Source organism: Syngnathus floridae, chromosome 5 (assembly GCF_059516105.1).
Source record: "Syngnathus floridae isolate MCC-2025c chromosome 5, RoL_Sflo_1.0, whole genome shotgun sequence".
Classification (NCBI taxonomy): domain Eukaryota; kingdom Metazoa; phylum Chordata; class Actinopteri; order Syngnathiformes; family Syngnathidae; genus Syngnathus; species Syngnathus floridae.
The window spans coordinates 7,291,510-7,318,785 of record NC_142417.1 but is presented as its reverse complement, the minus strand read 5'-3'; the positions used below and the strand labels follow the sequence as shown (position 1 = coordinate 7,318,785).

Genomic DNA, 27,276 nt, shown 5'->3' with positions numbered 1-27,276 from the left:
ATACAGTATTTCTAGTGGACAGAAGCCTACATTTTAAACTTTTGGTTGTGCTGTAGTTCCCAAAGGTAACCTTCCTAGTTGCTTAATGTTACCAATATGCTTCACAAAAATGACTTCCCATGTGGACAAATGTGGACATCTTAAATCAGTTATGTAATTGATAGTGTAGTGGTTTATAAAGCTAAAGTTGTCTAGGGAACTGTATCGTACTCCAGAAATTGAGAAACTGCTGGTTGCACTTTGAATACAATTAAATCCTTTCAAGTCCAAATGTGAAGGCTTGTGGAGTCAATAAGGGTTGTCTCCCACACTCCAGGTTTTCTTGAGGACCTCTCTTGTCCTCCTCTTCTCTCATTCTCATCCATCCTCGTTCCATCCTGTCAATCATGCAGCGTTGTAATGCGTCTTCTGACATTCATTCCTGTCATAGTTCACCCTCATGCATATACTTGTCAAGTGCCGGCAATAATAGCAGGCGACATCTGAGATCGGTCATAATTATCACTCCCACGCTAGGCTCGAATTGGCTTTCTGCTCCATTAGCTTCAGCGGCTATACGTTGGGGGCCCGTGCATCCGTCTGTGTGCGGCTACAGCCGAGGCAGGGGACAAGTCCCGCCACGTGTAATTGCTCTGTTAGATATCCATGACGTCTTGAAATGACTTCCAAGATAGGACCAAAATGGTATCGCTTTTATACATTGAAGTAGTGGCGCAGGTAAAAATAAAAAGGTCAAGGCAGAGGTGATGAGAGGGAAAAAAAATCCAATGAAGGAGAAAGAGATGAGTAAAATAAAACTATGTACAGTATATGTCTATATTCTGCCATGTTAGATGACATGGTTGAAGTGGGACAACTTCAGTTTACATAGTTGACATTCTCCATAATTCAGAAAAGAGTGACCCGCAAAACTGAACTGCTTTTAATTGGGGTCACCTTCAATTACCATCTGAACTTTCCTCCCGAGAAACGACTGAACTGTACTGTAGAGAAATGGGAGCACATGGCACTCTGGAGACCTCGGAAACATAGTCATCCCGTGACAAGCATTCGTGTTGAAGAATTGAAAGGTGAAGTTTTTATGTGGCGGCTTCTCATGAAACGCATGCAAAGAAATGCACACATGCCGACAGATATACAAATCTCCTGCCATGTTCGCCAATGCTAAGCTAACCCTTTTGGCTCTGCATGGCAATTAGCGTCATACTGCATCACTGTCAGTAAGGCTACTACCACCCTGCACACATGCATGCACAGACAAGCTGTGGCCAAATTATTCTTGACGGATTTGTTTTTCCCCCCCTCTTTGGTGAAGATGTTGTGACACACAAAATGGCTCCATTCATTTTCATGAAATAAAATTGAGAGTGCATTTCCTCCAGAAATGTATAAATGTGGGCCTATAGGTTGGAGACAGGGAAATCAAAATCCACGACTCATTGCCGCAGTAGGTTTTGCGGCAGTAATATGCAGATTTATTATTTTACTAGCCTAAACTATTCCAGCTCATGTAAGAAGCTCAATCTTTGACGTTTTATAAACATAAATGTAAAGCTGTGTTTTATTACCTATGGTTGTATGGTATGGTTGTATTTTGAATTATGCTGACTTTCCCATTAGATAATCTCTTACTTACAATTAACAAATGTTTTCTTTCATATCGCTGACCTTTTTAATGTCCCAAATCAAATATTTTACTCTACCGGTTTGTTTCATTTTACACACCGCTGACTTCCCGGTGATTTAAATCAACTGATTTTAAGAGCCATACAAGTTGAGGTTGTTTTGGAGGGAAAACAAATCAATATTTGCCTCTTCATCAACTTTGTGCTGAGAGAGTTAAAACTATAATGGCTTTCTACCCACTACAACAAGAAAGTTAAAGGGCGCATCGTGTTTTATTAGTAACATCAAATACACCGCAGATGCTTACAGGAAAATAATTATTATAAGGTGTTAAATTAATGCAGACACTTTAAGCACAACACACGGACAGTTTGCAGCAGCTTCAGGCACTGAACAACAAACAAAGTGAGGGTGTTTGGGGTTGAGGGGGTTGTAAAGCTCCAAAGAGCAAGTTATTGCTGTTGGTAGTTTTTAGGGAGATCACATGAGGGACAAATGCAAGTGGAACTGATTATTACAATTATGCAAAAAAAAAGTTTGCCTCCAGGGTGACCAAAGAGGAAAGTGAGAGTCATACACAAAACAAATAACACGAGAGAGAGGAAAAGATACAATGCTTGACTAAATGAGACACAGTCAGAGGTGACGTTAAATTAAGCGAAAAGAGGGACAATGCCGACGGCCTGAATATATGCAAATTGATAATAATAATCATAATCATAAATGACGGTGACAGAAGAGTATCCCCTTCGCTTTCCTGTGTTCCAGCCTATTAGATATATTTGCATGTATCTTTATTCAATAGGCCTCTCTCCTAACTGGAAAATTGGAGAGAGGAAGGGTGGTTGAATTAGGAAGATGAAGATCTAGCTGCATAGATTAAATGAAAGCGGGTTCGGGAGAACACAAGTGCAGGGAAACAAAAATCCATCGTGAATAAAATTACATCCATTCAATTGGGCAACTTCAACTCTTCCAAAATCAATAGAAACCTGATGAGTAGTTTCTTCAAACTCAACAAATGACATCACATCCTAATAATTGGGTGACTTTCTAATGGCCAAAAGCCCGAGCATCAGTCACAAGCACTTTCATTGACCAGCAAGTCTTGATTCCAGTTGACCACAGGACAGCAGAATTTTGACACTGATTGAATCTGACAAAGTGCTTCTGCTGTTAAAATATACATACTGTATATATTTGCCAAGAGGGCTTTCTTTTTGAGACACTGTTCGTTTAGATTTCTGCAGAAACCATCTAGGAAAGTTCTTGGACTGACATTTGCTTTTCTCTCAGGCTGGTTAAGGGGGAGCTCTTGATTCCCCAGTTGCCACTTTGTCATCATCTGGATTTTCTGGATGACATGATCTACTCCACCAGATTTATGAGTGCCCCAACTTGTAGGTTTTTATAAGGAATGAGCATGCTGACCTTTTTGAACCGGACAAACAATCAATCCCTAACCCAAATACAAAAGGAGAGCACTTGCAAAGACTTATTCCCTGGCTCTGATGTCACAACTAGGCCATTTCCATTAACAATGCACATCCAACACACGAATACCAGAGTGCAAAATGTAGTCAAACTTTTTGAAACAGCTTATTCGTTTATGTCTTCTATAATGTTTTATTTTATTTTAAATTAACAACAAAAGTAATGGTGGTTTTCTCAGGGTTTGGAACTGATTAATGCATTTCAATGGGGATTTTTATTTGATATGTGAGTAAATGAATTTACAAGCTTGATCACGGAACAAATTAAAGTCATAAGTCAAGACACAACTGTTTTTGTACAGGTTCTCATAGTACACTTCAGATCAGATCCTGTATTCACTTACCAGGGTTTATTTTCCACTGCTTAGTTGTTTAAAAAAAAAAACACTTGGGCGGCTACTTCAATTCACTAATATTGAGTGTTTAGCAATTTGTAGTCTTAATTTAATCAAGTCACATTTACTGATGATAAATTGCTACATCAACAGCTGTGAATCAGTCAGCACTGGATCCAGACTCATCCCAATTCCCGATGCCTCTTGGTTTGCTCCTGAGAAAACGATGGCTGGACAGCACTGCAAACCTTTGAGCAGCTAAGACTACAATTGTTACAAAAGTTGCTCAGCCCTTTATCAAAACACTGTTGTAGATTTACTCGTCAGATAAAAGGACATGGCAAGCGTATTGGAAATACAATTTGGAAGAGAGCAGTCGTTGAAATATATATATTTTTTAACTGTTGCCCATTGTCTCACAATACACCCAGTGGGATGTTTATTGTTGGGCCCGTAACAAACACAGCAGTCCCGCAAACAGTGCAGACGAACAGCAAACAACTCGCCTGGCCGTCATATGGACCTCTCGAGCTGTTATGACAAGCTCAGAGAGGTTTTATTCCCCAGATGCTGGGAATCCTATTGCACGTTGAAGCCCAAGGCATACCATATGAGTGTGTGTGTGTGTGTGTGCATGTTGGTGTGTGTAAATCTCTGAGACATACACCCACGTTGAGCTGAAGAGTCCTCGTTTAAACTAAGCATGACTAAGTTTTACTCGTAAAACCCCTCATCCTCTGCTGCCTTGGATTTCATCCGTTTTCTATAATTATTACATCACATTTGGGGGTGGGGGTGGATTTGTTGGCAAAAATCTACTGAACAGGTCATAAAGTAATTGAAATGACGTCGACCCACCAGAGACTGTATGTGTCCAGTACAGTACCACAAATAATTGGCCCGTTAGAATACGATCTCATCGTCTACAACAATGCGTGTCTCATCATCCCATTACATTTGATGCTTGATGACAGTGAAGCGAAGAGAAAAGGTGGATTGACGGATGTGGCACGATGAAGGCCTAATTGGCTATGGCCCGGCAGTAAACACAGGAGCTAGCGGCAGGGAACTAGGGAGTGATCAGCGGGGAAATAAAACCAACCGTCAGCGTCTGACACCAAGGTCATGTCCTTATGTTAGACACGCCATGGCTTTGTGAACAGAAGCCCCCGTTTGGTGGACTGATGGAGGAAGAAGAGGTGAAATGGACACCAAGGGCCTGATTTACTCCCACATAGCTGCAGCTAAATTACGTGTTGACTCGAACACATTAGCCATGCTGTTGGTGGACATGTTGCACATGATCTACTAAGACTGTGACCTTAGGGCCTGATTAAAATTCTAAAGAGTTGGCACTATTTTGTGCAACAGGTTTAAAAGCAACAGCGACTGCCATATAACAGTTTTTAGAGTTGTAAAAGAAAAAAAGTTTTAAGTAAAATATAGAATCACTCGTCTTCTTGGGCATGATTTTGCCTCTAGAGAACAATCGCGATCACTTCCCCTTGCCACCAATCATCGGTAAATATTGGGCCCGAGCTATTTAAAAATGGCAGCCAATTATTGCCCTCATAATTACCAAGACCTCATTTTAAGGATTTTTCATCACACGTACACTTAACATAATAGCAGTCCCCCAAGCAGTCGTTAACCCTCCACTTAACTCAACAGATTTCATCAAGGAAACCATTTTGTTAAAAGGTGTGTAGGACAGGGGATTGCGTCAACTCGTCATTTTTGTTGCATCCCATCCTCAGGCAAAACCTCTTAGATAATGGATACGGGATCTCCTTGTCTTCTGCGTCATGAAATAAAGCTCTTTCCTGAGAGCATCTTTGTTAGTTATTCTCTGTATTTGTCACTCACTCAACCCGCTGTAAACCATTTGAGGCTTGCAAGCTTCTAGAACATCACATCAGGACTCACATTCTAATTTCTCATTGGCTGGATATGCATACACATTAAGGATTTGCACCGTGCATGTGTGCGGCTACACATATTAAAGTGATTATAGTGGAGGGAACGGATTTGCATTGGTTTGATATGCAACCCATGCCCCCCCCCCCCCCCCCTATTTCCTCTCCTCATTTTCCCATTTGCTGTCATCTCATAACTACGCTTATGTGACCTTCATTGCCTCATGAGTTATCTTATCAGGGCCTGAGCTCCAAGCAGTGTGAAGGTCCCTTCATCAATTGCTGTGTTTATTGAGATTTTTGAATGGACATTATAGGGGCTCAACACGCTCACAAACCAAAACTCACCAATCTTAACCACTGGTGGGAATCTATTTTGAATCTAAATTCACACACAGACACACATGCTCTTTAGTTTTTTATGTTAAGCATCCATGAGATTATTTTTAGAAATGGATTATATAAATCGACAGCATGAAGCCCAATCATTGACTCACTTTTGTTTTTCTTTCACTTTTTTGGTGGCAAAATAAATACAGAACAGCCAATCCAAAGAAAAAGCTACACACATTTGTGGATGAAATCTCCCAAGATTTGATAGCCCCCCTTAAAGTGCCCTAATTTTACTGTAAGTGCCAATAATAAGTGTAGATAAACTGTAAAAAAAAAAATCTGCAAACTCTGATCCTAAAACAATTTAATTCAAGCATTCAAACTCATCTTATAACAATACCCCTAAAATATATGTCTGACAAGTGATTTGATTTTTAAAAAAAGACAGTAAGTGTGTATTCTGTCAAGGGATAACAAAGCTGACCTATTTAATACATTGAAATAAAAACATGCACTTGTAAAACTGCATAACCTTCATTAACAACAGGCTAAACTTAGCTCCTCCATGACATACATAGACCTTAAGTTAAGGTATTCCAAAAGAGTACAAAAACTGAAAAGCTGCATGGAAAGTTTTTTTTTTTTTTTTTTTTTTTTTTTTTGTGAACAGATGAGAAAAGTTTCCTTAGAAGGAGAAAAACATGCATTGGTGAATTTATGAACAACCAACTAAATACATGCAGGGATTCACAAAACATTGTGTTTATTGGTGCAATTTAAGAGGCTAATGTTTCCCGGAAAATTTAGACTCCAAGTTTTACAAGACTAGTTGCATTTTTGTTGCCCAATCATTCTAAATGAGACGAGAAACAGTTAAGCACACGGCTCAGTATGATGCAGTGCAGTTGTACATCACCGTACGTAATAATAAACATATTGCGAAATGAATACCTCTCTTGGTGTCAATCAAAACTATGCATTATTACCTCTGTGAAGCAGATTTTTTTTCATTATCTTCTATTGGATTCCGTTCATGTTTCAATCCAATTTTCCTATTATTGCCAAGCCATATCTTCTCTGTCATGTCTCCTCTATAATGTTCCTCCTCCTCCTCCTCTTCCTCACTCTTCCTCCCTGCCAGCAAGGCCTGCAGGCTTTTCAGCAGCATTACAGCGTGTAAACCTCGGATTACAGCAGCCAGAGTCTGCCCGGGATTGCATGCCTCTGTGGATCACAAAATACACAAGTGTACCGTCTACCCACCCACCTAGCCGCCCCTCCGACGACGCCTACGCGTCCATTTACATACCCACTACACACTCGCACAAACACACACGATGTACACTCGCAAGCAGGCTGATGTGGACACGCACAGCGGCAAACTCTGCAGAGGATTAACTATCATCTCTTCTCCCTGGGCGTGTTGTTCACTGCACTTCTGCGGATGTCCTTAAACTGAAAATCCACTCTACTTTTTACGCGACCCCTCCGAACTTGAAGGACACCCATTAGGGAAACCGTTTTGTTCAGGTCCTCGCGACACTCAGACAAGGTATCACATCCCATCTGTGCCTGCGTACAAATGATATTTTGATGACACTGTTAAAGGAGAATATTAAATGACTACAGCTGGCAGATTATAACACTCTTAAGAATAATTGGAAGGCCTGTGAGCTTGGAGTCGTCGGTTCTGGAATGAATCCATGCCATTGTTCACCTTCAGTATGTTTACGTGCAAGTGTAGATTGACTCAGACCACTTGTGACAAAATTTCTTCAGAGTTGCCCATTAACTCATCCTTTGGAAAATGGTCTTTACAACTAGGTTTATGTGAGAAGTACATCTTCTCCCTGAACCTTAGAACAAAGCAAGAGTTGCGTCAGTTTTATTCAAATTTGAAGACGCAGTACTTTTTATTGCATTAGGGCCTCGGATTATCTCGGTTAAATTTCATTTTCTAATTGATCAGGGCATGCAAGTGCCTCCCAGAATGGCACACTGAGAAATATATTTTCCTCTGTATAAATTTCTTTCTTGCACGAGTGCTTTCGAAATGGAAGCTGGAAAGAACAAAGATGAGAGCAACACGTGCTCAGAATGTATTGTAGTGGTCTTGTTTGGATATACCTGTTTACTAAATACTTGACCCACTCCCACCCACATCATTTCCATAGCTGTACCATACTGACAATTGAATCCAATATAATATCCCTGCTCCTTTGCTCTTATGTTTCAATCCTTCCAAGCTTTTACCAACTTGGGGACATGAAGTGAGGGAGCAGCTCACTGACTGACTGACTGGTTGACACTTTGACAGACGTACGGATTAAAAAATTTCAATACTGCTGTCATTGTAATCCACCTGCCATGTGGTTTGTTCTACTTGCTTAGCAGCACGACTGGATTCAGACGATAAAAGCGTGCGTGTGATAGGGGGCAGTGTTTATTTTTTGACTCGCCCAGAGTTGATCATTCTAATTTCAGCTCCAGTAAATCATATTTAGATGTAGATATTTGCCTTCAAATGAAAAAAAAAATCTTTTCATTCTGGGTATGCTACACAGTAGCTATGCAGAATTTTTGGGATCTGTCACACGAAAAAATGATTTTGAAATTAAAAACCTGTTGACGCGGAAATGTAGTCAATCAATGGTATATCTTTTTCATTTTTAAAATTTCCCACATTGACTTGAATTAATGGGTCAAATAGAAAGCATTGAATTACGTTTTACATCACATATATTAAGAAACACTTTAGTGTCGATTATAGTGCGGGTGTTCATATTAAAGGATCAAACTATGATTTCATGCCCTCCTTTAGAACTTGACAGTTCTGAACAGAAACATGCCAAGCAAGTCCCATGTGTAAAGGTTCAAAAGTAGAACCGTTAGCTACATTGTTACATTCATTGTCCCCACATACCCTCTCATGTTTTATTCCTTTCACCACATGTATAGCGCATGTATTTTTCATAAGCCTGGTGCAGTTTAATGCCTTTAAATGATTCCTGCTGTGCATCTTAACATCACTTAAGTGTCCCAGTGGACTTTACGCTCTCATCTCATGCTTGTGACTGCTTGGATGTGATTGTAAAGTATCCGTAAATACGTTTAAATAATCAAGAGAGCCTGCATAGCCAGTCGGAGGTATAAATATTTATTTTAACATGTAAGAGAGGGCCCGTTTGAAATAACCGCCCCGAAATATTATATTAATGCGTGATTTAATTTGAAGTAATTGACACTTAATACTATTTGAGCTACAAATATTATTAGATGTTATTATTGGTGGAATAAATAAATACACACACATACACACACAAACGTGGGTATATTATCCAAAATCTCCAGAGCAAGCAATAAAACTGCTTGCAGCTCATCTGGGAAATCAGAACGGAGCTTGTTGTTGTTGCCGCGTTCACCACAACCATGTCGTGTGTGTGTGTGTGTGTGTGCGTGTGCGTGTGCGTGTGTGTGTGTGTGTGTGTGTGTGTGTGTGTGTGTGTGTGTGTGTGTGTGTGTGTGTGTGTGTGTGTGTGTGTGTGTGTGCGTGTGTGTGTGATAGAAAAGGGGAGCAAATGAAAGTGTACAAATGATTAGGCAGCACAAATTGTACAGCCTAATATTTGATGTCCAGCACAAAATATTTACCACCAGTACGCGACTTCTCTAATTGTGGACCCATGTTTGTTTTGATCTTCCTTGTTTGTGCTCCCAAATATACATTTGTATCCATCTTGAGAGTCATTACCGATGTACCTTTGGGCTAATTTTACCTCACTTTTGTGTTACAGTGTCAAAGCAAATCATCTGAACCTTCCGTGTAAATTGCTGCTTTTATTTACATATTTAAGGCAGAGAGGAAGCACAAAATAAGTACATTTAATGTAATGGAACATCAAAGGTGGAATGGGTTCTATTTTTGTACATTTTCCGACATCATTCATACGCACTTATGTTTAAACATTCACATACAAAGGGAGAGTGCAAGAAGGGAAGGAGGAGAATAGTGCGAGCTTTTGCCAGAATAGATAGCAGCCATCCAATTTCTATACAGAACTACTCTTCACTAGGGTCGTAAAATGTTTCATGCTTCTAATTGCCCTGAATGGCACTTGAGTTTAAGTCTCATAAATTATGCTGAGGTCCTGCATGACGGTGTGCATGCATGACAAAAATCATAATTTTTTTGCTGAAAAGTATGATGAAGCAAATTATTTTCGGCGCTTTCGACTTTGACGCTTCCACTGGGTATGCTTCAGTGTCACCGCATGACAAGTAATAACACAGCAAGACTCTCAATTTAGCTCCTTTGAGAATAACTATAACTTTTTTCATTCTGTTCAGTCATGGCAAGTTGCCACTGAGATATCTTTGTTGTGAAGCAACATTTTTTTCATAATAGAAGGTTAATAGAATGTAAAATGTGTGCTTTGTTTTTAATAAAAGTTGGGTATCAAATTGACCCAGTTGGTAGGGAACTACTTTGGACACACACAAGATAAGGTGATGGTACAGAGGATTTGTAACTGTTGCACTGTTGATGCAAGCAGCACTTGCTCTGTGCAGGAGAAGATGGACGGATAGACTCGAAGTGAAAAGGGACAGCTATAGGTGGTTTTAACAACAACAACAACAAAAAAGAGAGCTGTGAGATAAGCGCTAGAAGACAGAAGATAGGCTCACCGAGCAAGCTGTTTGGAGACTGCGCTGACACATGTTGCTCATCAGCGAGGGAGACCAAAATGAAGGAGTGGTGGGAGAGGGGAGGATGATGCTGGAGCAGTGAAATGGCTCAGCAGCTTGTCTGCTGCTGCTGTTGCTTTGTGCAATGGTGAGCAGGCATGAGAGAAGGAAGGCGAAGCAAGCGAGACAACACACAGCAGTGGCAGTGTCGCACATAAAAGTCAGGAAGAGCTAGAATATGAATGAACCCATGCAGCATAGAGGGAAAAGCAAAGCCCCAACATAAAAAAAAAAATATGTATATATATATGTGTAATATATAATACAATAATATACTATATATGAGTGTGTGTATATATACGTATGTACATATATAGTTTTATTTTTACTCTTATTAAAGATCATCCGTGTACCACGAGTGGAGTTGAGGGGCGTCAATGGGGCACAGACAATCAGCGCCAGATAATTGACTTTTGAGATTTATCTGATGTTTCTGGGGGGTTTTATTTTTCCACACCCGTGTCCTCCTTAGTGAACAGATATATGTGCAGTATAATGATGAATCTGTTTTCTGAGATATTTGGTGGGTTTATAATTTTTTTGTTTGTTTTGTTTTGCAGACCCCCTGAGATATCCTTGCCCCCCCTCCCCATGTCCCCTTATGAAAAAAAAATTGCCCCTCCAGTGATTTAATGTCACACTTCCACAGTTGTTGGAGTAAAAATAGTTTAAAAATAACTCCAAAGTAATGTGCTGCATTACATTTCAGAGATACTCGTATTGTAATAAAATAAATGACTTATTTACTAAAATTGTGAACTCGTAAAACAGTAGGTTACATTTGAGGGTAACTTGACTAACAGAATAAAGGAAAATGCAACAATTGCATAAAGCCATCCTTGCACAGTATGTCGGAAAGTTCACATAATAATATAAACAACACAGGGACATAATATTGTAAACAAATAATGAAAACTTGCATGAAATGAAGTCATGATGCAGAGCTAATAATGTGAGATCCATAACATCTCACTTGTCATTTGGGGCAAGTGGCGCCATGAGTGATGCGCATAAATCAACGCTCCTCCCTATCAAAATAGTTTCCTTTTGCAGGGACGCTGTGGTGATTTCCCCCGAGAAGCACATGGAACATTAAAGCGCCATAACTTGAATTGTCTCCCGGTTTATTGCCATCGCATTTGGATGCCGTGCTTCTAATGACAAAAGAAAAAAAGTACAATCAAGTCAGTTTTTAATAGCAAATGTATCTTGATGACTTTACAAACTACAGGCATTAAATTTCCTTTTAGTTATTAAAGTTAAAAGTGTCTGTTAATGTGCTTCATTTAGTTTCTGCTAGTTGGATTTTATCCAAATAGTGTAATTACAGCAGGAAATATGACATCACAGAGTTAAAATGCCATGAAATGAAATCTTCTAAGTTGCTGCTTTTTCATACAAAACGCCATCTTCGGTGACTTTAGTCCAAATGGACACCACGTGTTATGGTATCGTCATTGGCTAGCCGCTCGGCGTCGTGCGTGGTAATCACATCTCACCGTAAATCTATATTTCAAGTGGCCTTTCTGTTTCTTCTCTGGCAGAGGCTCTTGTGTTAAATCCTCACTGGACCTCTTTTCCACTGCAAAGAAACTTTCCAAGTACATCTGTTTATTTTACTCATTTTGCTAGTTTATGGATATACAATGGCAATTTGACATACGTCAAAGATGGATGTAACAGAGAATCCGGTCACTTTACAAAATATTTTTTTCCAGCCTCTGCGTATAAATATATCTGAAGTACTGTTATTTTTTTTGTTTCTTTCATTTGTGGGCCCGTCTTAGCCTGGTCCAAAGTGCCAGTAAATCACTGATACGTCGGTATAGGGTATATAATTATAATAGTGATACCCTGTTTGTCATTACAGTATATCTAATTTGTACAGAAAAAAATCAACTTCAATTTCTCAATATTTTATTTGAATCCGTTGATAGCTGAGCTAGCATTGCTTCTAAATTAACACTAGTGTATAAAGGAGCCTTGACGAAAGGCATGGAGAAGTGAACGTGAGCTGATACTGTATTAGCATTGTCAGTCTAGACACAAAGTCGTTAATACACTCCCAAATGCTTTTCTATTCCCACCACAAATGCAACGAGGCCTTATCACAAGCTGTTGCGCAGATAAGCCGAGCAAATCACACATGCATGTCCATGTTACAGTTAATGCTGCCCTCATACTAAATGAAATGTCGCAATGAAATATCGAGGAAATGAATTGATAGTGCAATAAACAACCCATGGGTAGGCCCTCAAAATTCACAGCCACCTTGTGGTTTTCTCTGCAACTTCACTCACACCACATTTCTTTTTGCCCCCCCCTGTAAAGCAGAGTCGGACTTTGCATATCCCTATTGATTTATTTTATTTCACTTTTTGTGAGGAATTTCACAGCTTCAGATAATTTCCTACTGAGTTTCCTCTCGACAGGGAAACCGAGCTAGTTTGATCTTTGATGCCAAAAGCGATATTTTATTGAAAGTGTAGGCGGTAGGTACGCAAATAAACCATTTTTAAGTCAATAAATCAAAATCACAGGTACACACTCAACCCGAGATAGATCTGTTAGCTTTGTGTTTAAAAGGAAAACAATTTGATGCGCTCGTATGTGCAAAAGTAGACCATAAAAGAAAGTAGGACAAAGGAAGATAAAATATTAAAGGGGTGGATATGTGTTTTATTGTTTTGGGTTTCATTTCCCTCTCCTGCTCGATGTTGGCAATTTCTCATTGAAATACATTGAATTCAAGTCAAGTAAATGCTCAACTCATCTTGTTTTGTTCACCACAGCTGGCCACGTGGGATCCTCTTCATGGTCTGAATGGCACGTTGACCGACAGGAAATTGGAGAACAATATGCGGGGAGTGGTGCTGAGAGTCGTCACTGTCTTGGTAAGGGCCACGAAAGGGCTGCTCTGAATAGGGCTTGAGATATTTTGAAATAAACATGAGGTATTTCATTTCAACACCTGGGAACTGCTTGGAACTATGGAAAATCGAATAATATGTCTTCTGTAAGAGGTTCTGTGAAGGGAAAAACACAAATAAGGGTGTCAAGCTGATGGTAGTCACTCCAATTCTTAGCCTGTCTCCCCTGGAGCAACCACCGCCGCCATTTGAGAACATCCCGCGATTGCTTTTAACTTGCTTCACTGCTGTAAATTCTTCATATGCCATCTTTGAAGTGAGAGACGGCAGGAAGAAAGCGATGATGCTCAACATCTTTGTGGCAAACCCTTTCTTCTGCTTTCCTTTTTTCTTTTCTTTCCCCCAGTTAGACTCTCATGATCCTTTTAAAGGATGGAAAGACCTCCAATGCTCTCATTAGTGTTGTCACGGTCTTTATGTGCTGGACTAAGGATGGGCAGAAGACTCAATTAACTTGTCATTAAGTTGAATGGAAATTTACCAGAACATACTGCTGCATTCGATCAGATAATTGCGTCTTTGTCTTCAGACGTGGTGATGCAGCATGTGGTTGTTCACCATCCAAGTGTCTGTGATTACAAGGGGGCTTAATGTTTTTTTAGAGTAAGTGCAGGTGGATGGATGGATGGATGGATGGATGGATGGATGGATGGATGGATGGATGGATGGATGGATGGATGGATGGATGGATGGATGGATGGATGGATGGATGGATGGATGGATGGATGGAGGGAGGGAGGGAGGGAGGGAGGGAGGGAGGGAGGGAGGGAGGGAGGGAGGGAGGGAGGGTGGGAGGGAGGGAGGGAGGGAGGGAGGGATTCAGGGAGGGATTCAGGGAGGGATTCAGGGAGGGATTCAGGGAGGGAGTAACCGCACCTGCCATGTTTGTCAGAGAACACCATCCTGAGTATCTGTACAACACCGGCAGGGAAACATGGAGTTCAGAACATTCGTGCTCCCCCCATTTCACTTTCATGCTTTTTTTCATTTGACTGCACGAATGACTGCGCAGGATGAAAATGCCTCTAAAGGGACCTATGGAACAGATTGTTTCATGTTGCCTTGAGCCATCCGGTACTCCCATGTCGTTCACTATGCATGTCTGTACAGACCATCGCTCTCAAGGGTACCCCATGAACGGATGTAGTCATTCCATGTGCGTTGAATTTGCTATCGACCATTTAATTGTGCTATGAGATCGTACATATTAGAGCAAATAACTATCAATCCCATTGATTAGCAGAGCACCATATTGATTATTAAATGGTGGATACTCGGGGGACGTTGTCATAGCTGCAATTATGTGTTTATGGTGCTCATTAGTGGAAGCCGCCTTCTCACAAATGAGTCTAAAATTGATATTTTTCTGCCGCAATAGTATCAGAGGCTTTTAAGTGCATCGGTCCACATTAAAATGTTTCTTCTTGACAAGAGCCTGAACGGTACAGACAGCCCATGAATTCCCTCGGTGACTCACCTCGCTCGCTATTTTTTGGCTTTTACGGCTGCACCGAAGTGACAGCCTTGGCCAAAGGGATTATATTTCCATGTTGTCTGCCTTTCCTTGAGAACTTGATATCTTTTATACTTTTCAAAGCCGCCAATAGAGAACATCCCGGTGTCAAATGATGACACCACACCATTCTGAGAAAACGTTACCCAAAAGTATGAGTCGCTCTGTAATCGATCTTTTTATGGACCGTGGTTAATAACTATTTTTAAGCGTAGTCCAGCCCTCCATTTTTTGTTAAATTGTCCCCATAAGGTCATCTGTGTGATCTGAAGAACCTATCCAAGCTTGGTTTGTTCCATATATGGACCATTTAGAATCTTCAATGAACCACACAAGTAGAAGGAGAACATGCAAACGTCACACAGGATTGACTTCTCCTTTAATAAACATTTGATAACCTATTTGATAACCGTTGTGTCACCTACTAGTGCGGATATTTGTTTACCCACATGTGGTGTTAGGTCACAATTCTTTTATTTTGGCTAGCATGTTAGTATTCAAGAAGAATTACAAATCCTTTTCGAGGGGCTTCAACTACATTTTCTCTCAGTCACAAACTGCGGCTATTAGTAGGGGGCTCACGTTGTAGTTTAATTGATTACTCGCGTTTGAGCTATTTCGATGCTCTGACTATAGCTGAGGTTTACTGTGTGGTGTTCCTTGTTGTCTGCCCAGTTGCCATTTTGAAACGGACTCCGGCATATGGCCTTTTGCGATTTCTCATGTTCAAAACGTAAGAGATGCGAATGCCGCAAGAATTAATGTGTGCTAAAAGAAGACAGGAAGTGGAGGAGAAGTGTTGGGTGGGGACGGGGGGTTGCTTCCCTGCCCGCTTGCCGCATGCAGACGGGTACGATAACATTTTTCACGCTCGACAAATAAGGAGAATTGTCGCCTTGATGGATGTGATGCTTGGCTAGACGGGCGGAGAGGAAACGCGGTATCTCTGGCATATGTTTAGGGAAAGACGGCGATGTGGCAGCGTGGAAAAGCACCAACTGGTATCTTGCAGCTGGTGAGTGGCAGGGGGGAAAAGGATGAGAGCGCCGAATAACAGACTGGGCATTGAAGCCTCAAAAAAAGGAACCGACTCGCAGTGAAATTTTTAGGCTTAGAGATGTTTAGCGTGGAAAGCATCGACTTAGTATCGATTGAGGCCGGCAGCTGAAAGTCAGGCCAACCAAACCCAACTTTTTTAAAGATGATTAAATGAGCCTTGGCCGCTGAAAACTTTTAGCAAGTCTTAAAATCTGACATTATTGATTAAACCCAGTAGCTGGCCTTTTTTTCCACTTGACATTTTGTTTGAAGAGATTGAGGTGCCTTTTTTTTTCTTCTTGTTGCAACAAACTGTATTCAGCCGCAAACTTCTCACCTCAAACGCACTTTTCACAGGATAATGAGCTCAACTAAAAGTCTGCTCTGACATTTACACTTGGGGGGAGTCATCAAGTGCTCTCGTGGTTTGCTCGGTTTGTTACAAGTTGCACAAGTCAAGCTGTACATGTAAGCTGAACATGTCGGTGGGTATTTTAAAAAAGTGGTTCCAGGGTACAGCGGGCTCGTGGTTAGCACGCTTGCATCACAGTTATGAGGCTCTGAGTTTGAAACTTGGCTCCAGCCTCCGTGTGTAAAGTTTCATGCCCTCCCCCATTTACTCCGACTTCCTCCCACGTTCCAAAAACATGAATTTTAAATTCACATGAATTTTCAATTTAAAGATTCAAATTGCCCTTAGGTGGAGATTTAAGTGTGAATGGTTATCTGTGTGATTGCTCGCGATTGGTCGGCAATCAATCCAGCTCAAACTCAACTGGATTAAGATCCAGACCAGCCACAACCCGAATGAAGATGATATTTAAAAAAAAAGATGATTAAATGGCTGCCAAAAGAAAGGCCAGTCACTGTTCTAAACAGTCTGTCAAATTATGCAAAAGCAGTAGGTAGCACGATAGCGATCCATTTGAGCCAATTAGAAATCTGGAGTTGTTTCTACACTATAAAAGACAAAGTACAAAAAAAAAGTAGAAAATCCACAGTGAATAAAAAAGGAATCAGTATATTGTTCCTTGTAAATATCACTGAAAGTCAGATAAAACAACACAGATCAGGCCATAAACAAAACTATAAATGCAACACAAAAACTAACATCTCATGAGGAATTATAGCTTTGTAGTATTTTTTTGACTCCTTTAGAAAGAACTGAACATAACCTTATTTTCGTATCGCATAATTTAACATAATTTTTCACTTTATGACTATATTTCCAAGTTTTCTCTTGTAGTTTTGTTTCATTCCTGTAACTTTATTTTAACCAATTTTTTTGTAACCTTTTAACTTTCGCTATCACTTTATGGTTACTTTTTGGGGCATTTTACTTGTTTTAATAAGGCCGCTATAGGGTACAACTCAGAATTTGAAAGTATGCTTTTGTTTGATTTTGCTGCTTTACAGAAAATGCATGTGGATGAAATCAAAGGAAACCTGTCATTACCATAGTAGTGCACGTGTGTGCATGTGTGTGTCTCTTTGTGTGTCTGTGTGTGTGTGTTTTAGTGGGATTTCCTGCCTGGACTGATGGATGTGTTCAGTGCAAAAGGGTCTTGGCATGCGTGTCCACTCACTGCCTAATAGCTTATTGAACGGCCACAGCTAGCAAGGATTAGAAACCACCAAGTTAATCGCATCGTCTGTGTGTGTGTGTGTGTGTGGGGGGGGGGGGGGGGGGGGGTGCTCAAATGTGCTTCCATAAATCTAGCAGATGTATTGGTCCAAAACATTTCACTCATCAATAGGGAGGTTTGCATGAGCAGGCTGTAGAGTTTTAAGTGAAAATTCCCCCATAAAATGAAGTGGGTTTTTTTTCGTTTTCTTTTTTATTCTGCTTTGATGCTTAAAAGAGGTTGCATGTTTTCATGCCCTGAGCGCTGCTTTTTTTTAATTTCCTTGAATGTCAAATGTTTGCTGGATGTCTTTAACGTCAACAGGCAGCTGCCCTTTAGATGCCACACACATATTGATGAGCAGTGGGGGCTGCGTCTGTCACAAGCACCTTTGAAAATACCGTACACTCTGGGTTGGGGGGGGCGGGGGGTCCTTTGTTGGACGATTATATATTTGGAACGTTTGCAAAGCGACAGTATTCAGGTTGGCTAGATGTTCCTCTTTTAAACCTCAATTCATGGAGCGACTGGAATAAACGTAGGTGGCTTTAAGAACCTCTCGTCAGAATTGAAAAGGATTTTATTCTAAATATAATGCAGTAGGGATATCCAATACCATTTTTTTTCCTGACCAAAACCAGCACAAGTACTCAGTTCTGTTTGTCCCACTCACTCTATCATTGTTTATTGACTTTCCAGGAGGAGCCATTTGTGATGGTGTCGGAAAACGTTCTCGGCAAACCCAAGAAATACCAGGGATTCTCCATCGATGTCCTTGAAGCTCTCTCCAACTATTTGGGTTTCAAGTACGAGATTTACATCGCACCAGACCACAAATACGGCAGCTTGCAGCCCGACGGCCAGTGGAATGGACTCATGGGTGAACTTGTTTCTAAGGTGAAACAAATATTATCTACCTGTGCACACATGAGAAACTGTTAGTAAATAAAGCAGCATTTCAAAGCCACATAATTGGATGAATAGAAATGAAAAGAATCGCAAAAGGATGCATTCCGCTCATGGAATACATTTCCAATATGTTGCAAAGATTCCACATTAATTATTTACACAACAGTTTACATGCAGCATTAGGTGCTGCTGATTTGGTTAGTAACAGTTCTAATGGCCCAACAGGTGTTTGTGTGGAAAAATAGCATTTTTAAAGGGAGATAATAACTTGGTCACGAGGAGGTGTCTATTTTAGGACTGATACTTGTTTTTCCATAATAGTCGTATCATGATTGTTGGTACACCTAATGAAATAATCGAAACATCATCATTGGGATGTCTATAGAATGTGGACCGTTAAAGGAGCTGTGAATATGCGTATTACTATCTGTACTTTTTTAGCAATCAGCCACTAGAGGGTGCTCAATTTCATCTCAGTTCCCATTAGGAAGGTACAACTTGATGTTGGAAGATCATAGTAAATACACGACAAAGGATGCAAACAGATGTCAACAGCTGCTAGCATAACTCCAGGGACTGGAAACATTTTAATTAGCTCTATTTTTTTGTTAAAGCACATTTTAATTGCACTCACTGAGTCATGGATGTTTCAAGTGTAAATTGTCCCACTTACAGGCAAATTGATATTTTATTTTAGGCACCTGCACCAAAAAAGGCCTACAAATTGAAATGTAACCAAAACTGCTTTTTGGCAGAGTGCTACAATAGCAATTGATTACACTCATTCTTGTGATTATGTTTTTTTTCTGAAGCAATTTTCAAAAACGTGACAAATTCCTCAAACATATTATCGGTGTGTACCCCACTTTATATGAACCCTCATGTCCTTCTTCTTGACCCCCAGCAAGCCGACGTCGGACTCTCCGCCCTGACTATCACGCCAGAGCGCGAGAGCGCTGTGGACTTCACCACGCGCTACATGGATTACTCGGTGGGCGTGCTGCTACTCAAAGCTGAGCGCACGGTGGACATGTTCGCCTGCCTGGCGCCCTTCGACTTGTCGCTGTGGGCGTGCATCGCGGGCACTGTGCTGCTGATAGGCATTCTGGTCTACTTACTCAACTGGCTCAACCCACCTCGACTGCCCATGGGGTCGGTGTCCTCCACAACGCTCTATAACTCCATGTGGTTCGTGTACGGCTCCTTTGTACAGCAAGGTACGTTCTCTCAAGCCGACATGTAAAGTACAGAATGTTCCCCTTTCCGTTGTCTAAAAATGGGAATCACTGTGTGAAGATATTTAATTAAAGTCTCTCTGAACTGAAGATAATATATTTTATAAAACGCCACAAAAAAAACCCTGACAAATTTGAATTAATTTTTAAAAAAGTGTTTTATGCTGTGTAAAATGAGGCTTCAACATTCTGGAAAATTAAAACTGGGGTGAGATTTGTCTTAAAATTGTTCCTAAAATCCTAAAATTTTAACACACTCACGCACACACACATACAGATATACAAGTTCTAAAAGGCCATCCATCCTCCATCTGCGAGAATTGCAGTCTTTATATGATCCTTTATAATGCGTTTATTCAACACAATTAAAAACACAAAATATGTCAGTGCAAAGAGAGAGGTTGGTTTTATTTAGTAAAACTAAAAAACTAAACATTAATTATATTATACATACAATACATGCAGGTGGTAATGAAACAAGAAATACTCACACTACTTGTTCTTATGTTATTTTCATTGTGTGGATCCAAACAATGGATTTCAACTCACCATCTGCACTCAATAATAGGAAAACACGAGTTAAGAAATATTTGTCCCGACAGGATTGGCTTGCAGGATAACGACCTCCTCCGAGTTCTTTCTCCTAAGATTCCCCCTGATCCACCAGTAGGTGCTCAGGTGCAGTTATCAAGGGGAAGGATTTGATATGAAGTCGTGACCTTGAGAAGAGCAGAGAGCAAGTGAAAATAAGATTTGCCATGATTGAGTTTGATTCCCACGGTGGATCGCATGGGGCGATGCAAAAAGTCAAGACATGTTGGAACTTTTAAGTATTCAATCCACAAATTCCATACCAGCAAAACAAAGCGCCGTGAGAAATATGTAGCAAAAGCTCTCGTCATATTCCATTGTTTTTTTAGCACGCCTCGTAGCGACTGATGCATTCAGTGTATCTTTCTGCTAAATTCTGTGGATTTGTTGTCATATTTTTTTTCCCCCAAGTTTTCTTTTTCCCTACAAAAAACCTGCTGAATGAGGCCTTGATGAGCATGCCGCCCTTCGCTCAATAATCCTCCATCTTACTGTAGCAGCTAATGGTGCTAATGATGATCCACGCTAATTGCTGTTTGATTTTTGGCAATCATTTCTCTTTTTAGGGGTAATTAACGTTTTAGTCATGGTGTCATTAGTGAGGAAAACAAGTGAGGAAGGATCTCATTTTGAGCAGCTTGTTTTGTTGAGCTGTTGTGCATGAAAACGCTGTTGTGTGTGTGTTTGTGTGTAGGCGTGTTTGCGTGTGTGCATGTGTTTGCATGTGTGCGTGAGAGGGAGGAGTGGCACATTGGTCACAGGTGATTCGTCACTGATTTGGTGGGCCAGAAATATCTCGCTTACAATTTCGCCAAGCGTGAACACTCATCTCGCTGCAGGGTCAAGTTATGCTCGCTGTAAATAGTCACCTGGAAAGCAAAGACAACAAAATGCAGTGTACTTTGTAAATCACACAAGCCTTCTGCAATAGGTACTTCAAACTTATTTATTGTCCATATTTAGAATAGGATCTTTTAAAAAAGCGGCGTGTCTCAAATTTTTGATAAAACAATGTGTTACTTATCAACTTTTTTTCATTAAGTTGTACAAGTTATGCTACAGGTCACATTAATATCGGAAAACATTTTGAAATGATTGCTCTTAGTCTCATTTTTTTTTCTATAGCCTGGCATTTGAAGAGGAGTTTGTAGATAGCAATTTGAGGCTGTTACCAAAGGTGATAAGACGATGCCTTATCTTTATTCCCCCTATATTTGTTCAGGTTCTGTATTTTAATCCGCTTTTGGACCATAAAGTTCAATGCTGAACTCTCGTTGTACTGAAGGGTACTTTTTCCTTAAACATCATTCACTTTTACCATTCCATTTCATCTAGTTCTGAAATTGGCTGGCAAAAAAAATGTAAATACTATTTTTAGGGGACTTAGTGTGTCTCACGTAAAGCTAGACTGCGGAATTGAACACTGGGTCCGTTGGACGCAGACCACATTCTCAACCACCCAACGGACCAATCAACAAGTCACTGGAAACACACACAGGTTATTTACACCCCAGCTTTCTAACAACACCTCTCTAATGACATTTGTACATCATCCTGGAATCTAAGCCTTTGGGAACGTGGATGATCAGAGTGAAGTCAAACACCCCAATGTTTTGCTTTGGGCTTGTTTACGCTGACTGAGCGTGAGAACAAGGTGCATACTAAGAGATGACATACTTTTTTCTTTTCATATCTTCTGTCTCCTGTTGTTCCTTTGGTTCCTTGAAATTTTCCTCTCGCATTTTTCTCTTATCTGTCATGGTGTTCTTTTCTCCACTCACCTTATTATCTGCATGTGTCATATTTTATTTGAATTCCTTCGTCCTCTTTGTTAAGGATTCAAATTTTCTCTAACTCCCACGTTGGAGAATGTATGGGTGGAACACTATGGCATTTCTAAACCTAAAAATGCATGAATTGTATGTTTTATGTATGATGATGGCAGCACGGTGACACATGGCTCACACGTCTGCCTCCCACATTCCAAAAACATGCAAGTTATGTTTATCGAATACTGTAAATTGTCCATGGGTTTATATGTGATTAGTTGTGTGTGCCGGCTCCAACTTACGACCTGTCACCCTAGAGAGAATAAGCGATGTAGAAAATGTATATATGCATAGGTGGATATTACGAAATTCAGTATTTCCTAAGGAAATGCATTCACATTTTCATCTGGGTCACTCTTGTCTATGGCTAAAGTTGCAAAGATGTTTGCAGTATTTCGCCGTGCCTGCAGGGGGCGGGGCGTTGGGGTGAAGGCCAGGACCACCAGGTCCCACTATAGGAAGCAAACAGATAACATTAGCAGAGTATTGACTGGCCACTGTGCACAAGCTGGCCAGAGCAAGACCCTGCAGGGAAGGGGAAATGTGCTCATTTGCAGTCTTCCACACCAGCGTTTGGATTTTGAAATGAGCCACCAGAGGCAGTGACTAGAGCGAGAGCTTGGGAGGGGGGCGATGAGTGGGAGGGGGTGGCACGCAAGGACTCCAGAATGCAGAAAAAACACACTCACCCAAAGGCGTTTGAGAGAAGGAGGCTAGACGTGACAGGAAACGAAAGTGATTACTTCGCTTGCAAATACTGTAAGCACAGCGGGACCTTTAAGTTTGGACACAATCCTTAATGGGATGCTGGCCAACCTCCATATTGCAAGAAGTCATTTAGTTACCAGCATGCTTACAATTCTTCACTTGATTGTTACATTTATTATCTTGGAGTATTTTTCATAACAATATTTACTGTAGTTATGACTTTACTACTGTATTTCTGGTGCCTTCCAAGTAAAAAAGTCAACTTTAGGGGTTCCACTGCGTGGACACAAACATGGACACTTAAATGTGGCTGTCTGACTCGTGGTGATGTAATCAAGACTATACTGTTTTGATCACACATCTGAATAACTCGAGTTTGTCACATGGACTAAAGATAAGGCTCTGGAATTATATACCCAAAATAAAACAGGAAGTGCTTTTTTAAATCCATAATATCTGTAGGTCCCACTTTCAGTAATATGTCAGTAAAAAGTGGCGTCATTCAAACATCTGAGTCATGATTGACTCAACATTATCATGGAAACATAATAGACTTCATAAAAAGACCAAAGAAAAAATCCCATTCCCTTAAGTCATTTGGGGCCAAGCAGCAGGTACTCCTTCTGTTTTTTTTTTCTCTTTACTTCTGTCATCCTCAGTGAGCTGCAGCATTGTAATACCTCATGGTTCAGCTGCTTCACAGTCACTGCAAAATCTGGACTGAGACACTCGATTAATTTTTGTTGGTAAGATTGTGGGCCAACCTCTGAACGTAACGTTTGAAGCCACCTATCACAATGCCACCATGCAGTCCGCTAAGAATATCACTTCCAAACCTTAGCCATGTCCTATCCAGGCACCAGAACAGTGTGCCACACTTTAATGACAGGTCCGTCATCCATCAGTCAATAAAACTAAACAAGAAGCTTTCTAAAAATGTCACAAAATCAATTGTCATTATTTCAAATTACTTTACTTTTTGTATTACTCCAAGAACTGGACTTTTTTTTTTTATAAGAAGCACTTATTGTATAGCGGGAGGCTCTGTTACGTAAACTGCATTAATCCCAGACAGAAAGAAAAAAAGAAACAAGGTCAGAAGGAATGGAAAAGCAGACATGGTCTTTTGCATGTTCTTTTAATCTTCTATCATGTTTGGATACCTCCCTGTCTCCCAGTGTGTGCTATCGCTCACTTCCGCCTTGCCGTTGTCCCGACTCAAACTGTTCATCTTGAGCTAAAGTGGAAGAGTCACAAACAAAACTCGTGTGTCGCGTCGAATAAGCCTCGCATAAATATTTCCCAGGCGCTCTCTTTGTTTCACTTAGTCGTGACACACCCGCAAGTTAGTATCCTGACCTGTGGGAGGTAAGACCATGTACATGTGAAATTCCACTCCAATCTTCTAGGTAGCAGCAATGTGCATTTGAGTTGTTCAACAGTCGCCATACAAAATAACAAACAGGACAAATTTATGTGAAAAATGCATGTACTAGGTAAATCATTTTAGCAGAAGTTAAATGATAGGTTGATAAATTCTCGTATGGCCTTATTAATTGCGCTTTTGACTGAAGAGTTATGCTATTTCAGTTTCCTCCCTAACGGTAGCGTAACGGTCCTCCATCTCAGCCCCTCAGTGTGCGAAAAGCATTCACATCCCTTCCATCATTACCTCCACCGCCGCTGTGCTGCACTGCTGAGAGGCCAGCATTATCATCACTGCCTCTTTCTCTCTTCATTTCTTCTTCCACTGTCCCAAACTTTCTCAAATCCATTATCCCAACTGAGGATTGGTGTTTTGCAGAAGTAGAAGTAATGCCATTGCTGCCACCCCCTCCCACTGTGCCTCCCCCTTATTTTTTATATCTCTATCCATCCAGCCAAGAAGAGGAAGTCTCACAGCAGCTCTATTACACTCAACTCTCTTCTGTTCTTTTCTCGACGCTTGGCTTTCTCATTTTCCTTTCTCTGGGTTCTCACGGATCATCACTTCCTCCATTCACTCCTGTCATAAGTCGAATTACATTTGCATCTCTTCGTCAGTGTATGTGAATGCGAACTCGGTATGGACATTCAATACATACTGTAAGAATGTCTAAATTTAGCGACACTCGACTTGGTTCTCTTGAAATTTGCGGATGGTGAGTCATACTCAGACGTGGTCGTTAGTATCCGGTAATGATCATTACTGTCTTGTAATGGAGCAGTTGGACCTTGACTCATGAGATATTTTGTAACTGGTAATGGTATTTGGTATGTTGTGTCTGGTAATGTATTTACTGCCATTTTGTATTGTTATTTGGCATCTGGTAACATCATTTTGATTTCTGGCAACGGTATTTGGTAATGTTGTTTATCTGATAATGATGCTCGGTGAGTGTATTAGGCAATTGTTGCTGTGTAGCAGGGAGGGTGCAGACAGAAGCCTGTTGCTGCTCAAAACAAAATGATGGCTTAACAATAATGAACATAATCACAAGCAGTTAGGAAACAATGAATAACATGCTGCAAAGGGCCGTTCAGTTGAGTTTGTGCTGTATTAATTTCTGCACATTGGCCATTAACCAGCGTGCTTGCGTTGCAAGCGTCAGGGTGTAATGGATGTGTTGATCATCACTTGCTGTTAATACGCTTGCTGTCTCCATCTTGAATGCTTGCTCGTGCTGTTTTAGATGCAAGGGCCTGCTGGTAGATTTGACGATATCACCACACATGAAGCAGAGAAGACATTTGAGATGAGTACATATTGTTTACTCTCAATTTTGACAGCTGGATGGCTCACACCTGAATTCAGACGGCCTGTAAGACAATTCTAATCTGTTTTGTGGTAAAAGTATTTGGGTCTTATACTGCAATATACTTATGACATATGGTCAAAGTATCTGGTACTAATTATGACATATGGTATTTACTCATGGTATTCCCTGGTTTGTAATTTCTCCTTCTCCTGGTGCCTTCGTTTCAGCTTGATCACAAACTTCGATTGTTGCACAACGTTATCCTCGCCACTTCACCGCCTAGTTTCAGTTAAAAGCAGAAGCTTATGTGAGTTATGAGTACAAGTTCACGACGCCATCGATTATGGAAAGTCGTTTAAAAAGGTAGAGAAAGCAATTACGGTGCCTGTTAGCTGGAAAGCGAGCCAGGTTTCCCTTTTCATAAGTCTGAGTCTGTAATTGCATTGTGTCACATTTAATTAGACACTGAAAAAAAACCTTTTAGTCTCTAGAGAGTAAGAAAAAGGGGGAAAAAATAAGAAGGAATGTGGAATTTAAACAAGAACTTAAATGGATGCTAAAAAACAGGATTTTGCTATTTCCTTTTGATTACAGCTCAATATTTTTTTCCCAACTTCTTGGCATATATTCAATTAAAAACTCATGTCTACATCATCGAAAGAAAATATCCTGTGGTACAACTCACCCGCTGCTGAAATAGTTGGGCATAGCTGACAACGCCAATGTCGTGTTTCTTAAAAGATACCTAAAATATTTTTTTCATGATTTAAAACTTGTCTACTTTAGTGTTTACCGTATATCCATGAAAACAGAGGCACAATCCGGAAATGCATGTACAAGTCACTGTTGATAGCGCCACAGCGCCAGTAAACCATAGTGAACAATTCCGGAACTACAAAACATTCCTACGCCAGAGACCCAACATTGGGATATACTAAGCTATTAAAAGTCACCTCTCCCTAATATGTCTTCGGTCGAAGGAAATCAAAGTGAAAATACCCATCTAACCCCCAATACCCAATTTCCATTATTTTCCAAAGTTTTTCCGAATAAAAGTTCTAAGTTTGCCCAAACAACGAAAAACATCAATGATTATATTGTGAAAAATAAATTGGCGGATGCACAAAGTCAATCAGGAAGCAATTAAGCGTTGTTTGTTCAGGCTGCACTCGGCTCAGAAGGCTGACCTTGGAGACACAATACGTCGTGAAAAAAAGTCTGCTTATTGGAAGCAAAGGGATTAAAATATATGCAGTGATTGCGGCGGCTACAGCGGCTCCCAGGTGACAGATGCTGGGTCGAACGCCATCCGCCAATTACGAACGGCTTCAGAGCTGTTGTGACAACCTTACATTTTCATGCGTTCGGCAAATTAACGTTGTGAACTTCAGGCTGCTATTACCTTAGAAATTGAAGGGGTGGAAAATACTCACATCCGGATGAATGGAGAAGAGTCATGCTGATTCAGAATTCGAGCTTGGTAGTAACCACTGTGCCATACATTGCTGTAGAACGCCATCTTGTTTCCACTGGGCAGTTTTGGCTCTCGTACGGCTTCCCAGTTGGAAAAGTTTGCCATGTTTTTGCTGAAAATCAATTCTTCTCAAGATGGGCTCTTTGGGATCCAACGGCATGGCCGCGAGAAAGCGTATAATTGAAAACAAGCGCTGTGGTGTTTGAACTCGGCCACAAAGTCTAATAGACTATTTTC

The 27,276-nt window shown here is 40.6% G+C and overlaps 1 protein-coding gene across 11 annotated transcripts in view; it reads left to right on the top strand.

Moving 5' to 3' along the window:
- Positions 1–27,276, top strand: part of grid2 (glutamate receptor, ionotropic, delta 2) — a 260,165-nt gene that overhangs the window by 182,111 nt on the left and 50,778 nt on the right. For all 11 annotated transcript variants that reach the window (XR_015858677.1, XR_015858676.1, XR_015858675.1 and 8 more), the window contains 3 exons: positions 13,242–13,343; positions 18,255–18,452; positions 19,369–19,681. Coding sequence is in view for 8 of the 11 variants with exons in the window: in XM_088376626.1 (XP_088232752.1) it covers positions 13,242–13,343; positions 18,255–18,452; positions 19,369–19,681 (613 nt within the window). In the remaining 3 variants the exon portion in view is untranslated. The remainder of the gene's footprint in view (positions 1–13,241; positions 13,344–18,254; positions 18,453–19,368; positions 19,682–27,276) is intronic.